General features: G+C 52.5%; 1 protein-coding gene across 4 annotated transcripts; it reads right to left on the bottom strand.

Annotated features, from left to right (window-relative positions):
* Positions 1-1,241: 1,241 nt before the first annotated feature.
* LOC134553765 (keratin, type I cytoskeletal 14) lies at positions 1,242-14,967 on the bottom strand. Of its 4 annotated transcripts, none has more exons than XM_063403831.1 (9): positions 14,575-14,967; positions 5,207-5,502; positions 3,511-3,593; positions 3,081-3,237; positions 2,660-2,821; positions 2,444-2,569; positions 2,132-2,352; positions 1,727-1,776; positions 1,242-1,539 (listed from the first exon to the last, which is right to left on the bottom strand). In XM_063403831.1, exons 1-9 carry the CDS (start codon positions 14,885-14,887, stop codon positions 1,442-1,444), a joined length of 1,506 nt encoding a protein of 501 aa, XP_063259901.1. In that variant the 5' UTR covers positions 14,888-14,967; the 3' UTR covers positions 1,242-1,441. The 4 variants fall into 4 exon arrangements, with proteins under 4 accessions (XP_063259901.1, XP_063259898.1, XP_063259900.1 ...); XM_063403830.1 differs by lacking the exons at positions 1,242-1,539; positions 1,727-1,776; positions 2,132-2,352; ... (3 more) ...; positions 3,511-3,593; positions 5,207-5,502 and adding exons at positions 10,117-10,398; positions 10,749-10,774; positions 11,249-11,469; ... (2 more) ...; positions 12,439-12,595; positions 13,105-13,187 and having other exon boundaries at positions 14,366-14,595; positions 14,632-14,957; XM_063403828.1 differs by lacking the exon at positions 14,575-14,967 and having other exon boundaries at positions 1,243-1,539; positions 5,207-5,817.
* Between the last annotated feature and the right edge of the window lie 3,656 nt (positions 14,968-18,623).

The following is an 18,623-nucleotide window of genomic DNA, read 5'->3' on the forward strand; positions in this document are numbered from 1 at the left end:
CAGAAGTCCATGAACTCTGCTGTCTTGTTTCCTGCCCTTTTCTGTAATTGCTGAATGATGATACAGAATGATAATATCTCACACTCCCTTCTCTGATGAGACCTGGCAGGTTCCCCTCTTCTTCAACTTCCTTTCCTCTGCTTTGCCTGTTCTGTCATGCCCAGCGTGACATCATCAGCTCTTTCCAAACTTGCTGGGGTCAGGGAGAATCCTGGGGAGTGCTCAGTGGGGGAGACTGAGGGACAATGAAGGAACCACTGATCACCCAAAGGATGAGCGAGCTGAGCCTCAGCTGCAGGAGCCTCTTGTCCATTGTTATAAGGGACGCTGATTTAATGCAGACTCTTCCCTCTCTTTGGTCTGAACCCCAGATCTGTGTCCTTGAGGTGTGGGATGAACACAAACTGAAGCACAGGGCTCCCAGCTACCACAGACTAGAAAGCATGAAGCTGGATCAAAGTGATTGCATCAGGCTTTGGGCTCTGAAATGATTTCTTCTCCTCTCTGGCCCTCCCTCGGTGGCTCTCCAGCAGGCGAGTGGGCACAGGCACAGCAGAACCTGCTGCTGCCCGACTGCGTCACTAATCCTGAGCGGCAGCTCAGCCTCAGGCGTCGTTTCTACCTCGTGTGTTTCAGGAAGGGTTTTAGCAATGATCTGCTACACAAGACAGCGATAAAAATTATTGCTACTCATCCCCGTGCAGATTAGGCAATGGTTACTTTAGCTCCTCTTAAGTGCAGCCCTGGGGCAGCATGAATGGCCCTGTAAAAAGTTTTTGTGTCTGACAGTGTGATTTAAAGACAGCCAAAAGGGACAGCGGGCCTGTAGGGATGAGGTTTGCCAACTGGGAGGATGCTGGGCTCATGTCTCAGAGAGAAACCTGACAGCAGCAGCCTTGCTGAAGCCATCTAAGTTCAGCTTACAGGAGAAAGTGACTTTTTATGATCCCAAGAGTTAGAGAACTGAGCTTTATTTTGTTGGCTGTAATTATCAGTCACGTGGCACATTGACCTCAAACCTCATCATTCCATAATTGCCTTCATTTTGTGTCACTTACACAGGTTATGTCTCAGCCAGTCCCAAGTATTTACAAGCACTGACTTCATTAGAAAAAGCTGTCTCCAACCCTGTCCCTCCAGGTGGAACCCATGTCCCTCCATTCCTCTCCTCTCCCCGGCTTCTTTATCTTAGGATTTCCCCTGGCATGAACACAGAACCCGGAGGCTTTGAGGGATCATGTGTCAGTGACAGACAAGTCTGCAGTTGCAAGCGAGGAGAAAAAGCTTTATTAAGTGTGTCCAGGGACACCTGCACGGAATGAGGGCAACACAGGCAGGAGGAGCAGGTGAAGGGAGCACTCTGGGACACAACCCGACCACACAATGGCCTCAGGCACTTCTTGGCTCAGTTTGCTGCTCTCCTGAGCAGGCAGCAGCTGCCCTAGCGAGTGGTGAGTGCGACCTGCTCCCGGGAGGAGACCACCTTCCCGTCCTGCACCTCCTCCACGATCGTGCGCACCTGGCGGGATGATGTCACCACTGCAAAGGAAAGGGGGACGTTATTCAAGGCAGGGAGGAGATAAATTTCTTAAAACATTATCAGATATTGCACATTCTTCAAGAGCTGGGGGAGATTCCACAAGGGAGTGGAAAATGCTGCTTTAAACAACTCTGCTTTGACTGGGAAAGGGAAAGAGCCAGGGTAAGGGGAAAGGTAGGTTCTTACCATCTCTGCCAGAATGTGAGGACATGGCGGAGGAGTACTGGGAGGAGATGCTACAAGAGAAGCACAAAACCAAAGAGATGTTAGGAACAAACACTGGTTGTTGCTGCTACACACACTTTGTGTTCAGGCAGAAGAAAAACAGAGAATAAAAGTGTTGGAGAAAAAAGTGTTGCTTCACTTGGCCTCTCCTGAGGGACGGAGGAACTACAGCCCTTTCCAGCAAGGAAAGGGACCCAGTGCAGCATCCCACTACAGCCAGACTCCAGGGACAGAGCACTGGGCATCCACAACTGGTGTGAACAGGAAAACCAGCCCTGAAAGCCGTGACTGGGCTGAAGCCCTGGGCATTTCATGTCTATGACCCGTGTCCTCCCTGCCGCCCTCCCAGCCAAACCCCTCACGCACTGGGCGTCCTCTCCCTCCAGCAGCCGGCGGTACGTGGCGATCTCCTGCTCCAGGCGGCACTTGACGTCCAGCAGGACCCTGTACTCCTGGTTCTGGCGCTCCATGTCGCAGCGCAGCTCGGCCAGCTGCTCCTCCACGCCGCTGATCAGCATCTGCAGCTGGTTCAGCTGGGTGCCGTAGCGCGCCTCGGTGTCGGCCAGGGTGCCCTCCAGCGCCGCTTTCTGTGGGACGGGCACGGGGCCGGGCTCAGGGGGGCACCAGGGTGGGCACAGCCCTGCATCCCCCGCCCCGCCGGCAGCCCAGCCCTCGTACCGTGCTGAGCTGCGACTGCAGGTCGATCTCCAGGCTCTGGATCGTGCGCCGCAGCTCCGTGATCTCCGTCTTGCCGCTCTGCAGCTGCTCCGTGTTGATGGCCACCTCCCGGTTCAGCTCCTCCGTCTGCAGAGAGGCAAAGCCGCGCCCTCAGAGCCCCGGCAGCGGCCGCAGCCCCGGCCCCGCGCCCGCTGCTCGCTGCCAGCTCCTGCTCACCTTGCTGAAGAACCACTGCTCGGCATCCCTGCGGTTCTTCTCCGCCAGGCTCTCGTACTGCTCCCGCATCTCCGCCAGGATCTTGGTGAGGTCGATGCCAGGAGCAGCGTCCATCTCCACGCTGATCTCACCACCCACCTGCCCACGCAGGGCAGTCATTTCCTGACACAAAAAAGAGACACAACACGTGTCAGAGTGACATGGCATCTTCCCATCGGGAGAATTTCTTATTTGCACCCAGCACAGGAACCCCACAGACCTCCTGGAGGTCCCACCTGAAGGGATTCTTTCTCTCCCCCTTCCCGCTCAAGTATCTCTTGACAGCCCTAATTGCAGAGACCCCTGTGTGTTTGGCCTGATTTTTTCCCTGGTGCACAAGGAATGTTTGTAGGTCCCATTTTGAGCCCAACTCTGTGCTCACCTCCTCATGGTTCTTCTTCAGATAAGCCAGCTCCTCCTTCAGGTTCTCAATCTGCATCTCCAGGTCGGCTCTGGACAGGGTCAGCTCATCCAGGACCCGGCGCAGGCCGTTGATGTCGGCCTCCACACTCATGCGCAGGGCCTGCTCCGACTCAAACCTGGGGACACACACACAGTTGCATACACCCACCTGATACAGCATTTTTCTTGTCTTTTCCTTCCCCAGCTCAGTGTATTTTTGCCAAGAATCCTTAATTCAATGTGTGTGCACAGCTCTCACAGTGCAGAAATATCAGTGCTGTGCCCAGGAAAAATGAACTATCCCCAAATGTCCCACTTCAGTGGAGCAACCCCAGGTGCAGAAAAAAGCACCTTGAACAGCCAGGCTTTTCCTCCTTTTTCACAAAAGCTCTCAGAGGCATTGGACTCACTTGGTTCGGAAGTCGTCTGCTGCCAGCCTGGCATTGTCGATCTGCAGGACGATGTTGGCATTTTCAACAGTTGCAGAAAGAATCTGATGGGGGATAAGTGAAAGAGTTAAAAAGTCATTTCAAACACTCTGAGTGATCCCATCCAGGGAAGGACTGGAGCAGCACTGGGCCTTCTGCCAGTGGGGCTGGACTTCCATGTGGGCTCTGCAAAGAGGGAGATGGGATGCTTGTTCCCATCACCCACCAGCACAGACTCTGTCCCCTGGGCACACTGCCATGGGCACGTGGCCCTGCCCAGGTGGCACCTCCAGGTGCTCACACCATGCTGACCCTGGCAGCAATCCAGGCTTTGGGAATGGGAGCAGCCCAGCTAAGAAGGAAAAAAGGGTTGAGGAAGGAAGGAGTGCCTTACGCCTGCCTCATTTGGCTTTCATAATTACACCTGAGGTGCAAGTATTTGCCCTGAGATTATGAAAATGATTGGCCATTTAGTGAGCTGGAATTTCTGTAGCCATGAGCTAATGAAGAGCTCTGAGTTCTCCTGCTTCAGGGCATATCCAAGGAATAATCCAGGAATATTGATGTGGTCATTTCCCAGCTGAGGGGCGAGAGGGAGGGAAGGATCTGCCTTCCTTTGGATCAAGAGCAGAAGGTTCCTGTGAGACCCAGCACTTCATCACTCAAATCCAGAGACAGCTCCAGATGTTTCTGTGCTCCATCAGAGCACACTGACTGCTGGAATCTGCAGAGGAGCTTCCTACATCAAGGCAAGCCCTTTCACCCAGGGTGAAGCCCAAAAAATTTTAGGAATGTGAGTTCCCTCCAGGGGCTGACCCTGCCCCATTTCCCAGGAATTTACTCTCACAGACCAGGTATGTCATTGCCCAACCGCCCACACCTCATTCCCTCAGTGAACCTCAGCTCACTCACGATGAGTGATAAGGGCTGGGGGGGGACAAGTAATGGCAAGGCAGGGAGGGATGGGCCGATTCTGCTGTTTTGGCCAAAGAATTTCTGTTTAAAATCATTCAGGGAGCTGCTAAGAATAAAGAAATTACCTTGGCCATGATTTGATCAGCTGCATTTTAGAGCAGGGCACATACCTCTTTTCAGCACCTACCACCTACCCAGTGTGTTCCAACCCTGGACTGGGCTCTGTGTCTGTAATTCCCGAGGAACAACCATCCCACAGGACATTTTTTGTTCTATTTAACCTCTACCTTTAGCCTCCTCGAAGAGTAGAGGGAAAAAAATCTCTTTTGTAGGATATTTGTGAGAATGACTATTCATCTCCATCTGCATATCTCTCAGCAGTGAACAGGGCCAGGAGATAACAAGTCCCTGCCTGCTGAGAGCTCCAGCAGGAGCCTAACAGGGAGCAACTATGGGACACAAGTAGTAAGAAGGAAGGCAGGAGGTGACAGTGTAGCAGCAAGTAGCATCAAGTAACCTGAATTATTATCTGACTCCTTCCCTGCCCCATCTTTCTCCCTACACTGGAACAGTCAACAGAAACCCCATTCTGGTACCTGATGGCCTGTTATTCATAGTGACTATTATTCCAAAGCTCTGGTCTTCATTTCAGACTAATTACCTGCTATTTGATAAGCCTCTTCCCTCTAGCTGTTAGGAACAAGGTCATCTCTCTACAAGCAACTTTAATGAAGATGTCACTGTGTTAATCCCAGCATCCTACCTTGTTCCTGAGCTCCTCGATAGTCCTGTAGTAGGGGCTGTAGTCACGGTCAGGACCAGGTCCCTGCTTCTTGTACCACTCCCTGATCTTCACCTCCAGGTCGGTGTTGGCCTCCTCCAGGGCTCGCACCTTGTCCAGGTAGCTGGCCAGGCGGTCGTTGAGGTTCTGCATGGTCTCCTTCTCCCCCGCCGGCAGGATGCCATCGCCACCTCCAAAGCCTCCTCCAAAGCCTCCTCCAAAGCCGGCCCCAAAGCCGGCCCCAAAGCCGGCCCCATAGCTGCCCCCAAAGCCCCCGCCTGCGCTGCTGCAGTAGCTGCCCCCAAAGCCGCTGCCCAGCCCCGAGACCACGCGGGACGAGACGGAGTAGCTGCCAGAGCCCCCGTGCACGCTGGGGGCCCGGTAGCCTCCTCCGCCAACACGCACGGAGGAGAGCCTGCTGGAGCCTCCCCCCAGGCTCCCGAATCCCTTCAGGGAGGTGGAGGACGAGTATTGCCTGACAGTGGTGCTCATGCTGGAGGCTGGAGGTGGAGAGAGAGGCGGCTGTGGCAGTGCAGCAGCAGCAGCAGCAGTGAGTGCTCTCTCCCCTGCCTCGGGGCTCTTTATAGCCCAGCCAGGAGGCGTTGCCACACTTCTCTCTCTCTCTTTTTTTTTTTTTTTTTTTTTTTTTTTTTGCATTCCCGACGATTTTCATCACTCATCAAACCTGAGCCAACTTCCAGAATCGTCATTTTTGCCTTTGTTCTATTCATGCTTTTTGTCATATTCCACTAGAAGCTTTTTCTCTTACAAAGAGCGTCTTTATACTTCTTCCGTTTCCAAGTAAATTGTCAGGTGTGATTAAAAGGAGGAGGCTCCTTGCTCAGGGCTATGATTTAATTCCCTCTGCACTGTGAGCTTTGAAACAGAGCGGTGCAGGCAGCGTTTGAGGGAGTAGCTCAGCATCTCTTTTACTGTGGCTTTTTGTCCTAGCTGCAGTTTCCTGTCCCTGCTTGGGTTGCACACACACCCCTGCAGGGACGGTAGCCGTGTTGAGAGGCCCCGAATGCACCTCCAAAGCCCCGTGAGTACAACGGTGCTGGAAGGAACTTGGCTCCCAATCCTGGAAATACAAGTCCTCTCATTTATCTGCAGGGAGAGGGATGATCAGTAGTGAAAAAGCAATAAAAAGGGAATTTGTGCTCCAGGGCTCACTGGAGTCTTCACCTGAGAGACCACCCAAGAGCGGGGGGTTGTGGAAAGGTAATAGGATGGTTTGTGTTCTTTGTGAACGAGCAGTGGCAAACCATCCCAAAAGGCCAGGGTATGGTGGCTGGCTAGAAATTATGAGATCTCCAGGAAAAATGTGGGATAGCATAAAGCAGATGAAGGACATAAAGAAAAAGCTCCTGGTGTGTAAGTCCTGTGAGCAGGAGCACAAAGCTGACAGGGGCACAGCTCAGCTGCTAATTCCAGGAATGGATTTTGTGATGCACAATTCTGTCAGCTGTGACCAGGCAGGACAGCTTCACTGAGAGTTTGGAGTTCACAGCTCCCACATAAACAGAGCTTCAGGAGAGACAGTGATTGTCTCTGGCAAGCAAAAAGGCTCCAGAATGGAGCACAGTGGTGTGGTCTGTTGGTGGTCAGGCCCTGCTGTCGCCTGTCTGTGCTGACCTGCAGCACGGGCAGAACCCACCAGTCTGAGTGTCCCTGGCTCATCGTGCGGGGTGTGGAGGGGAAGGGATTGCTCATGTGGTGGATTGTTGGGCTGTCTCCACAGACAGGCCCCAACAGCCCCTTCCAAACAGCCAAGTTCTTCCTTAGATCATTTGCCAAAGGAGGGGAGAGAGGGTATGGAATGAAGAACAAAGGTTCCAAAGAACAAGGAACATTGCTGAGGAGCTCAAAGGGCACAACTCCCTCCCCTCCATCTGCCGAAAGCTGGAGACAGTACAGGAGTGGGATGTATCCCTGGAATATCAGGAGCTGGCAGCTATGGAGAAGTGGTTCTCTATCTTCCCATTTGCCACTGGTGAATGGAGACAAGTCCGTGCAACTTGGAGAGCTGGAGGATCGGAGTCCCCGCCGCGCTGGCTCTGGCCCTTTCTGTCTCTCAGAGTCAGCGTGTTGGTGTCGTGTGAGCACTGGGCACGGGCCCAGGGGACGCCCACTCCCCGCTCATCCTCCCCAGGTGCAGATGGAAGAGGCGCAGCAGCGCGGGGGCGGCCGGGACGTGTCGCTCCCAGGAATGCGCTTCATCCCCGTCTTCATTTCCTCGCCTTCGCCCGGGCAATGCTGTGGTTTATCCTCTCTGATTGCAGCGGTGATGTGGGGAAAGGGAAATGTCAGACACAAAACCCGTACAGAGCCCCTGTGTGAGTCCAAACGCTCAGCCCTGCCCTGAGCAAAGCCCCTCAGAGAGGCGCAGGTGTCACATTGTCACAGCCACCGTATGTGACACACAGATGATTCACGCTTCTCCCTGTATGGGGAATTGCCTTTTATCTTTTGTTTGCCATTAAACTGCCATTTTATGCCATAAAAACACACATTGCCCAGAATATCTGTGATAATTTGGTAATGCCACAAGGCAGCAATTAAAATCATGAGCATTAATTAAGATTTAAAACTGCATTAACCACTTGAGGACGTTATTTCCATGACCTCCCATTGAACACAACCACAGGGACTGCATGTTTTTTCTATCACACCCTTTGAAGTAAAAGGCTGAGTATTAAACCAGATCCTGCCTCTGTTCTTGAGCACGTGCACACTTTGAGGGCATTTTAAATACATTTCAAAATCAGAATTCCAGTTCTACAGCATAACAGCAGCTTTATTTTTAGCACAATGGTGCCTAAACATACAATTGGGTCTTTGGGGGAAAATGGAGGTGTTGTTCTGGCTCCAAAATGACATATCAGCAGATGCAGATACTACCTCAATAAAACCACTTCCCTCTTTTTATATGTTTATAAAGTTTGCCTTGGAATCAAATTAACATAGAAAAAATCCCTAAAATGAGTTGAAAACCACACATTAGTATCTCTTTCTAAAGTGGTCTTTTCTATCAGAGGAATTGAGTGTTGCCTGAGAAGTCAAACCATCTTTCTGGACTAAATTCCCACTTTCTGAGACCTGCCTCAAGCTGCCGCTGCCTGTCAGCGTGAGCCAACCCTGCAGCTCCCTCCTTGGTGGGGTTTCCTAAGGTCAGGACTAACTATTAATGCTTAAGGCAGGAGAAAATTGACATTTGTTTTCTACACCTCTCTCACACTGTGCAGTAGCAGGAATAATTAAAGCAGGGGATTTCATTAGCAAAGTGTTATTTGTTGTTTCTATAGGAACGCAGATGTGCCCAGACTTTTACAGGAGGAAAATATAAAGCAAGGGTGAATTCCAGAGAAGCACCTCAGCATCCCTGCACCGGGTGTTGCAAGGGCAACAGCTGGAGTGGCACAGGCATGGCAGGGGCTGCAAGAGGTGTTGGTGGTCCCTGCACCACCCATGGGGACAACAGGGTCCCTAAGAGGTGACCTGCAATGGCGTGTGGCCATGCAAGCTGTGCGACCTTTCTCAGGCATCTGATCTTGAGTGATTCAACCCTGTCTTTATCCAGCCCTGGGACATGAATTCCCCCAGGGAGAGTTCCCGGGCTGCTCAGTGCTCCCTCCTCAAGGCTGTGGGAGTGGAGGGAGCACAGTCTGCAGGACCGTGGCAGTGCTGGGGCTGGAAGTGCCTCGGGCTGGGAGGGTCAGGAATTGTGCTGGTACTGACCCGTGGGTGCTCCGTGATGCTCCACGGGGATGTGCAGCAGCCTTTCTCCCTGCCCTGCTGATGAGCTCACTGATCATTAGAATTAAACTTCAAACCAGAACCGTGTCTCCTCTGGCTGATGGACGCTGGGGGTGCTCGGGGCAGCCAGCGCCCCACGAGGGTCACGGGGGTCTGCTCCGAGAGGGCAGGGGGGACACAGCGCACGGCACCGGGCAGAACTCAGGGCAGGGACATGGGGAGCCTCGAAACCGTGGAGCCCTGCCAGCCTGGCTGCGGGGCAGATGATGCACTGCAGGCTGCATTCCAATGTTTGGGGAAAAATAAAGAATTCTTTCTTATCTCCTCCTAAATTCCAGACACATTTCTGGAGAAGGGTCATAAAGCAGTGCGGCCAGTTCTGCTCTCCCTCTTACTTAGTGGAGTTGCTCTGATTCATTTCACTGAGTTAGAAGTTGGATTTACAGAGTAATAAATGTGTCAGAATGCAGCCAAGAATGTGTCTGAACTGGCTTTCCAGGAACGCTGGGCCAGCTGACGGCAGTGGGAACTGCTGTGTCAGGAGCAGCTACCGGCAGCCGGGGAGTGCCACAAGAACTCCCAGAAGAATTTTAATCCTTTTTTTGCACAGACCGTACCCTCCTCTTCCCATCACTGTTTTCCTCACCCTTCAGTGACGCCTTTGGAAGCAGCAACCAAACTGAGCTGAGTTTGCCTGTCTGGAGGGACAGCAGCCAGTGGATCCCTGTCCTGCCTGCAGCTTCAGACAGTTTCACCCCAAAGCTTGGGATCCAGAATGGGGAGCAGCTGCTGGGGTGTGGCATTTGCAGGGTCCTGTCTGCATCACTTGGGCTTTGTTCACTTGGCCTCGCTGGGTTAAAGCTTCAGCACTGCTGTTGCTGTTGCTTTGTCCAATCTGTGAAATGCAGGGATTCTCACAGGCTTCACCTCCCACCACCTGTGGGATCAGCTCCTTTTTAGACTCCCCCCACACCTCTCCCCTGAAGCCACCAGGTCTCAGGAGTTACAGAGCTGTGGCTGTGAAGGCCATTGGGGTACCAAGGATGGAGAATGTTGCTCCTTCCAGGGAACAGCTTTGTCCCACAGCTGCAGGGGAGGGACAGCCCAAGAGCATCGAGACCAGACCTTGGTTTGCAGGACTGCAAAGAGAAGCTTTATTTGATTTCTCTGTGTGGCACAGAGCTGAGAAAAGGGTGAGAGAGGGGAAGGAGGGGTGTGATAGTGGGAGAAGGTGCTTTTGATGATCCACATGGCAAGAACACGTCAGCTGGGATCTGCTTTGCTGTGCTGGGCGAGGTTTGCAGCAAAACAGGCAATGCCTCAGTGGGCAGCCTGGGTGATCTGCTCCCGGGAGGAAATCACCTTCCCATCCTGGACTTCCTCGAAGATGGTGCGGATCTGGCGGGTGGTTACTGGTCCTGCAACGGGGAAAGAAGGAACTGTTATTTCCAGGGCAGCAAGGAGGAAATGTCTTAAAGATCTTTGTCTTAGAGATTTGTTACTACAATCATCATGTCAGAAACCCAATCTAGCACCACATTCCCACTGCTAAATTGTACAGATTCAGCCCGTTCATGTGTTTTGATATATCGTAATGTTTGTTATATAAAATATTTGTTATATGGTAAAATTTTGTATATCAATTAAAATTTTGGAAATATAATAAAATAGTAATTTAATAGAAAAGTAAAAGGAGTCTGTGCCAGGAAGGTAGGTGAGGGTATGAGAGCTGTGTATGATCAGAGCTTCAGCTAAGACCTGCTCTTACCTTCTTTCACAGGCTGGAAAGATATGCTGTGGGAGGACAACAAGGAAAAGGTCGTGAGAAACAGGAATAAAGTGAGTAATCTCCACAACAAATCCATTATTTAAACCCTGCCTTTCTTTCTTGTACCAATATATGATTAAAATGCTTCTGGAAACTGCCATTGTCCCAGCTGAAGGAAGACATTGGTAAGGATGGGTGTGTGACACAGGGATTCAGACACCAGTGCAGCACCCACCAAGCTGCAGCAAGCAGCACCTGCTCCCTGCCAGGATCACACAGACATGGAAGGATGGGAGGTGGAACCCGGGGATGCTGCAGGGCTGTTACAGCCACTGGGCTCTTGCGGACTGGTGAGACTGAAAAGGGAGACCCTGTTGCATGGAATGGGTCCGGGAATGGCCTGAGAGAACCCTCCAGGGGATGAAGGTGGTTCATTTTCTGTTTCCTCTGCTATGGCCCGTCTCCTCCCACCCGTGCTCCCAGCAAAGCCCCTCACGCACTGGGCGTCCTCTCCCTCCAGCAGCCGGCGGTACGTGGCGATCTCCTGCTCCAGGCGGCACTTGACGTCCAGCAGGACCCTGTACTCCTGGTTCTGGCGCTCCATGTCGCAGCGCAGCTCGGCCAGCTGCTCCTCCACGCCGCTGATCAGCATCTGCAGCTGGTTCAGCTGGGTGCCGTAGCGCGCCTCGGTGTCGGCCAGGGTGCCCTCCAGCGCCGCTTTCTGTGGGACGGGCACGGGGCCGGGCTCAGGGGGGCACCAGGGTGGGCACAGCCCTGCATCCCCCGCCCCGCCGGCAGCCCAGCCCTCGTACCGTGCTGAGCTGCGACTGCAGGTCGATCTCCAGGCTCTGGATCGTGCGCCGCAGCTCCGTGATCTCCGTCTTGCCGCTCTGCAGCTGCTCCGTGTTGATGGCCACCTCCCGGTTCAGCTCCTCCGTCTGCAGCGAGGCAAAGCCGCGCCCTCAGAGCCCCGGCAGCGGCCGCAGCCCCGGCCCCGCGCCCCCTGCTCGCTGCCAGCTCCTGCTCACCTTGCTGAAGAACCACTGCTCGGCGTCCCTGCGGTTCTTCTCCGCCAGGCTCTCGTACTGCTCCCGCATCTCCGCCAGGATCTTGGTGAGGTCGATGCCAGGAGCAGCGTCCATCTCCACGCTGATCTCGCCACCCACCTGCCCGCGCAGGGCAGTCATTTCCTGACACAAATGAGAGACACATCATCATGCCATCCAAGAACCAGCATGTAAAATGTTCCTCTTGAGACAGAGTTCTTCAGGAAAGTTGGAATTTGGGGGCTGATCAAAAGGGAGCAAATTTGGGTATTTGCTCCATGACCATAAATAAAATAATTCAAATTCTTGAGAAATCCCCAGTGGAGTTAATTCTCCAGAGAATAAACCAGAGCCTGTAGCTGGTTCATTTCTCAGGGAATAGACCTTTCCAGCCACAAGCCTCGAGGGTTGTTAATCAACCTCTAACAGCCACAGTGGCCATTACTGACGTGGCAGGTGATGAATGGGAGTTCCACAGGCTCCAGGGAGGATGTGCTGCTGTCCAGAGTGTCCTCTCTGCTGCCCCACCAGCGCTTCTCACCTCCTGCCCACCAGTTCAGAACTCAGCATAGCCTTAAAGGCTGGACCAGAACTCAAATTTCAGTGCCCGGGGTGGCCTTTTTAGAGCCGAGCTCTGTGCTCACCTCCTCATGGTTCTTCTTCAGATAAGCCAGCTCCTCCTTCAGGTTCTCAATCTGCATCTCCAGGTCAGCTCTGGACAGGGTCAGCTCATCCAGGACCCGGCGCAGGCCGTTGATGTCGGCCTCCACGCTCATGCGCAGGGCCTGCTCCGACTCAAACCTGGGACACACACACAGTCAGCAAAGCTGCACGAGCTCCTGGGTTTGCTGTTTGCTGCCTCCACACTGCTGTTGGCACTGTAGCAGCACTGCATGGCCCCACTGACAACTTTCCTAGGGGAGATGCTGAGGAAAGTGGGGGGAAATGATAAAAAGTGTCCACCTGAGTCCATAACATCATCCTGCTCTGACACCACCAGGCCTTGGTATTGGCCCTGGGTTCTGTGGAGCTGCACACACACATTAAGGTACAGCAAGGCACAGGGCAAGGTCTCTGCCCAAGAGAGGCTGTGCTAAACAAGCAACAGGAATAAAATGGGTTTGGGTGGAAGCAACACAATCCCTGGGTGTCTGTAAGACTGAGATAAGCATCTGCTTTGTAAAGTGCACCCTCATTTTGAAGGCTTTGCTTTCACATTGCCTTTCTGGGGTTTGGATGGGGTTTTCTCCTCATTTCATCAAACCTCCCTGCACACTTTGCTCCATTTCTTTCCAGGAAATGTGTCTTACTTGGTCCTGAAGTCATCTGCTGTCAGCCTGGCATTGTCAATCTGCAGCAGGAGGTTGGAATTGTCGACTGTGGCCGCCAACACCTGGGCAGTGAAAGATAAAGAGGGTCAGGAATTCCTCCTGGCTGAGTGCTGGGAGAGGAACAGCACTTTTAGGGAAGTTTGGCATTTCCTTTGCAGAAGTGTGTCTGAAATCAGGACAAGTGAGATGCAGCTGAGACTGACTGTGGGAAGGATTGGTTACTCCATGATCTCCCTTTCCAAAAATCCATCAGTTAGTGTTTCAAAAGGCAGAGTGAGGCCACATAAGATGTTTGAGATCTGATGGTGGCCTTTGTTCCTATCCTTCGGGGCAGGTGCTGTTTGTGGAAAGGTCAGAGGGACCAGTGGGGTGTCTGTGCTTGGCACACCTTGTTCTGGGGTGGATTTAATTTGTTGGCAGCAGAAATGGAGCAAAAGGCAGTGAGCAGGTGCCTGCAGATTCTGATTTTCATATTACCAAAGCAGGCGCAAATAGCCCACACTGGGAGGAGATTCAAGTCAGAGTTCACGAGAACTCTGTTGAGAAGAGGGGGGAAAAAATGAGCTCCCTGCATCCTGTCCCAGAACTCCTGCAGCTCCAGCTGTCCACAGCTTCCAGAATTGCTGGGGGCAACTCATACATGGGAAGTAACAGAGAATGTAAACTCCAGCATTTCCTCCAAAATGGTATCTGGGACTCAAATCAAACAGAGAGGAATCACCCCTGAGCTGCCTGGGCTGGAGGCTTTGTACCAATTCCAGCCTGGAGCAGCAATTGCCAAAAGAGGCAAAAAGCTCTTTATTGGTCAGTTCCATCTTTTTATCATCTAAATCTCCTCAACAGGAGAAGCTGAAACAAGTTTTCAAATTCTTTGCCTGAATGTTTCCAAATATGACATCAGTGTTTCACAGTTTGCCCACAGCTGCAAATTTCCCAGCACCTTCATTTTAAACTCCCAAGATCACACATGATCAGTGCAGACTTGTCTGTTTTCTTCATTTTTGTGTTGTGTCCTCTTAAATCTGTTCCTGCCAGTGAAAGCTGAAACTTGTCCCACTCAGGAGGACGGAACCAAAAGATGACATTGAGACATCTCTAATTTCCAGCCAGGCACTCCACGCATGCCACTGGGACACTTTTTACGACATAATTAGTGCTGACTAATTACAGAGGTAACAGTCATTGTTTCTGTTTCCACTCTGACACAGAACATCCCACTGTGTTAATCCCAGCATCCTACCTTGTTCCTGAGCTCCTCGATAGTCCTGTAGTAGGGGCTGTAGTCACGGTCAGGACCAGGTCCCTGCTTCTTGTACCACTCCCTGATCTTCACCTCCAGGTCGGTGTTGGCCTCCTCCAGGGCTCGTACCTTGTCCAGGTAGCTGGCCAGGCGGTCATTGAGGTTCTGCATGGTCTCCTTCTCCCCCGCCGGCAGGATGCCATCGCCACCTCCAAAGCCTCCTCCAAAGCCTCCTCCAAAGCCGGCCCCAAAGCCGGCCCCAAAGCCGGCCCCAAAGCCGGCCCCATAGCTGCCCCCAAAGCCCCCGCCTGCGCTGCTGCAGTAGCTGCCCCCAAAGCCGCTGCCCAGCCCCGAGACCACGCGGGACGAGACGGAGTAGCTGCCAGAGCCCCCGTGCACGCTGGGGGCCCGGTAGCCTCCTCCGCCAACACGCACGGAGGAGAGCCTGCTGGAGCCTCCCCCCAGGCTCCCGAATCCCTTCAGGGAGGTGGAGGACGAGTATTGCCTGACAGTGGTGCTCATGCTGGAGGCTGGAGGTGGAGAGAGAGGCGGCTCTGGCAGTGCAGCAGCAGCAGCAGCAGTGAGTGCTCTCTCCCCTGCCTCGGGGCCCTTTATAGCCCGGCCAGGAGGCGTTGCCGGCGCCTTTCGACACCCCTGACAGCCAAAGCCAAATTCCAGAATCATCATTTTCCTCTCCTTGATTTCACATCTTTTGTCACATCCCACCAGCAGCACCACGGCTCACATGGGACTTTCTTCCTCTTCCATTCCCAGCACCTGGCGTGAGCCAGGTCCCTGCTCAGGGCTCTGTTTTGGCATTCCCAGTGTCCATTCCAGCTCCACCCGCCGCTTCCTCATGAAGTAACACAAGTGAATCCTCTGTCATCTGCCAACTCACCCGCAAGTATCATTGCAAAAATCTACAAATCTATTTATTTGCTTTTTTTAACAGTTTAAAGCCAAGGAAAGCTGCTGACTTAAAGAGCTCTGTGCATCCATAATCTTTACATGGGCCAAACGAAAGCCAGATGGAAACTCCCGTCGAGACCTTTATCACAGGACAAGCACAGACCTGGCAGGATCTGTGTACTGATACAGGATTTAGCATAAACCTTAAGGCTCAAAAGAGAATAAACTCCATCAGTTTCTGCTTATGTACCAGCCTGGGCTGAATCTCCCTACAGAGAGTGGAAAGTCCCTGCAGTGGTGGGGTTTCAGTCAGTTTAAACAGCAGATGAGTAATATTTCCCAGCAGAACCTGCTGTGCTCCTTCACCTTTCCCAAATCCCACAGAAACTGCCTGTGACTTCTAAAAAATGTGTAGAAGCTAAAAAATCCTGTGGCACTATTTCCACTCTCTCAACACTGAGGCAGGGTTTAATGCTTCAACATCCTAAATCAGAGGAGAGGGACTGAAACTTTATCAGACAGGCACAGTAACTTGAAATTCCTGATCAGAAATGAAGGGTCAGTCCTTATCAGTGGGAAGAGTCTTTATCAACGGGAAGAGCAGAATAAATCCTTATCAGTAGGAAGAGTATGATCAATCCTTATCAGTGTTTGTGCTATAGGTTTTTTCCTACAGATCTGCAGCCAAAGACAGCGATGCCAAAGGTAACTTAGCAGGACCAGCATCACCTCTATCAAAAGTGCTGATGGGCAAAGCCCAGCACATCCAGCCCTGGGGGTGAGGACCCTGCAAACACCAAGAGTTTGACCACGCCAGCACAGAGGAGAGGGACAGTGCTGGCCACACCTCTCCCTGGCTGCTGAAGGACTGAGCAGAATGACTACAATAATGTAGCTGGACAGGTATTGGCGTGAAAAAAGCAAAGAGGCAGGAAATGTGGCACTGCACTGTTTTATTCTTACTTGGGAAAAAAGGCCTTCACTGATGTGATGCCAGCTCTTATTGTGCAGAGTGGAAAATCGCACACCCAGCCCGGCCTGCCTGGCTCCAGCCATGGCATTCTCAAATAAAAGTAGTTATTTTTGCTTTTCAGAGAGGTGCCTGTGAGGTAGTGAAGGAGTTATAGGGATTAGGAACCCTTTTGTGTTTTCCCTCACGTTGTGATCTCCTTCCTTCCCAGCCCCCTCCGGCTGTTTTCACATTATAATGCACTGATTTTGGAGGTGCTCAGATGTTCCCAGAGCCTCACCCTCAGTAATTCATGGTGCCTCCTTTCTTTCATGTTCCCCGAAGGACACAATAACAACAAGGCTTTATCTGCCTCCTGTTAAATCTCAGGACTTCACAGCAGTCACGCTCCCTTTAGAAGCTCCAGGAGCGTGGGGTGACTTTCTGGGCAGCCACCAAGGAAACAACGAGACTGGATCCTCTCATTCAAGGGCTCTGCTCTCTGGGCACCACTGCCTCACACCCATGGCCTTCAAATTTGGAATTTTGACTCTCCAAGCTGCAAAAACTGGGAGTTTGGAATGCATATGTTCCCCATCGCTCAGGGAGCTGGGGAAGGAGGGGACCTGGACACATCCCAACACCGGCAAAGGCCACAGTGAGCAGAAGACAGTGCTCAGCTTCCAACACCATTCTGGAGCAACCTGCAAAGATCAGATGTTCCTGGCCCGTTTCCCTCTGCAGTGGGGGGTACAGGATTACCCAACAGCCATCGTGTGAGAGCTCCAGAGCCACCCCGGGCCACCCCTGCTCCCAGTTCTTCCAAATGCACTCACTTTGCTCATGTTTGCTCCAGCAAACACCCTCCTGCTCCAGGCAATTCCCACATTGGCCCTGAGCCTCCCACCTGGGCTAAAACCTGAGCTGTGAGGTCTGACCCCCCTCAGGTCACCCTCACATTTTAGGCCAAGTTACAAGTCAGCCTGAAGGTGCCAACTGCCCTAACACGAGGCAAAGCCCTTCCACAGCCCCCAGGTAGGGGACACCTGGCCTTACAGCTTTTCTTTCTGTGTTACCACAACCTCAGCCCAGGTTTCAGTTCTTTTACCTGGTGTGGCAGATGTCAGACAGACAATCTGGAGGTTGTCCTGCAATATCAGCTTTTCCCTGGTCTTTTCTGACCAGTACTCTGGCCCCTGACTGAGCTCCTGGACAACAATCCCACACCAGCCCCACTCTGACATCAGGAACCCTCAGCACAGAGCTCCCCTGCACTGGCTGTTGATGGGACATCAGGATACAGAGGAGCAGTTCTGCTCCAGCTATTTCATGTTACCAGAAGAATTCAATCTCCCAGGCTTTCCTGAAGCACTCACCCACAACAAATTCCCTCCAGATAAAAGAAAAAAAGAACACATCATAATGCTCTGGAGATGGTATCCGAGTCTGTTCCAGCAAGAAGCACGCCAGAGATGCTATCTGTGTGTGCTGCAGCAGGGAGGAGAGAACTGAACTCCTTGGTTTGCATAGGAGGGGAGGTGACATTACCTGTTGGGGTGACCATGCTGCACACACAGCACCCAGAGTGGCGAGGGCTGGTGTGAAATGGCCACGGTCAGTGTGTTGCATTTGCCTCGAACAATAACACCTAATTGTGCTTTTAATGTCATGAATAAGAGCTAATTAGGAGTCATTGCATTTCCCCTGTGGGCCAGGTTCTCCCGAGTTCCTTCCACAGCAATTCCCAGCTCAGTGGAAACTCACTGAGGGTTGCAGGCCTGGGAAAGGTGTCTCCTGAGTGTGAGGAATGGCAGGCACAGGCTCTACCCTTGCTGACGGGTTTGCTCTGTAAGTCTGAACACCACAAAACAGGTAACAAATATATCAAGGTGCGGAGTGACGTATGATGTCTTTGTTTCTATCTCAGCTGTCGATTCTTTACCATCTGCCAGGACGTGTCCTGACGGCCCCCCCACATTATCTGGAAAAAGCCATCCCAGATCCAATTACCATGAAAGGAAACCGTGGCTGTGTGTGCAATGGAAACTCCCTCTGGGCAGCCCAGGGCACATTGCCATCAGCCAGCGAGCTCAGCTGCAGGCTGGGGGTGATGTCACCCCATTTAATCCCCTCCTGCCCACACCAAGAAACTGAGAGATGGACAGCAAAGCCCAGCCCAGCCGCTGCAGAGGGGAGGAGGCAGCAACGGAGGCAGCCAGGCAAAGAGGGGGACAAGGGGAGTGACTCTGTATTGTCCCTCTCCAGGCTCCAAACTGAAGCCAGACATTGGTGTGCCAGTGGGACCCTCCAGCTGCCCCATTGGCAGCCCCATATCAGGGCCACTTTGGACTACTGACAACCTCTCCTCTCCTCTCCTCTCCTCTCCTCTCCTCTCCTCTC

The sequence above is a fragment of the Prinia subflava genome, chromosome 8 (genome assembly GCF_021018805.1).
Source record: "Prinia subflava isolate CZ2003 ecotype Zambia chromosome 8, Cam_Psub_1.2, whole genome shotgun sequence".
Taxonomy (NCBI): Eukaryota; Metazoa; Chordata; class Aves; order Passeriformes; family Cisticolidae; genus Prinia; species Prinia subflava.

Coding starts and splice junctions, on each gene's coding strand:
- LOC134553765 (XM_063403831.1), bottom strand. CDS start 14,887: ATGAGCACCACTGTCAGGCAATACTCGTCCTCCACCTCCCTGAAGGGA. Junction 2,570..2,659: donor AGCAGTGGTTCTTCAGCAAG/GTGAGCAGGAGC, acceptor GCCTCTCTGCAG/ACGGAGGAGCTGAACCGGGA. Junction 2,353..2,443: donor TGCAGTCGCAGCTCAGCACG/GTACGAGGGCTG, acceptor CCCGTCCCACAG/AAAGCGGCGCTGGAGGGCAC.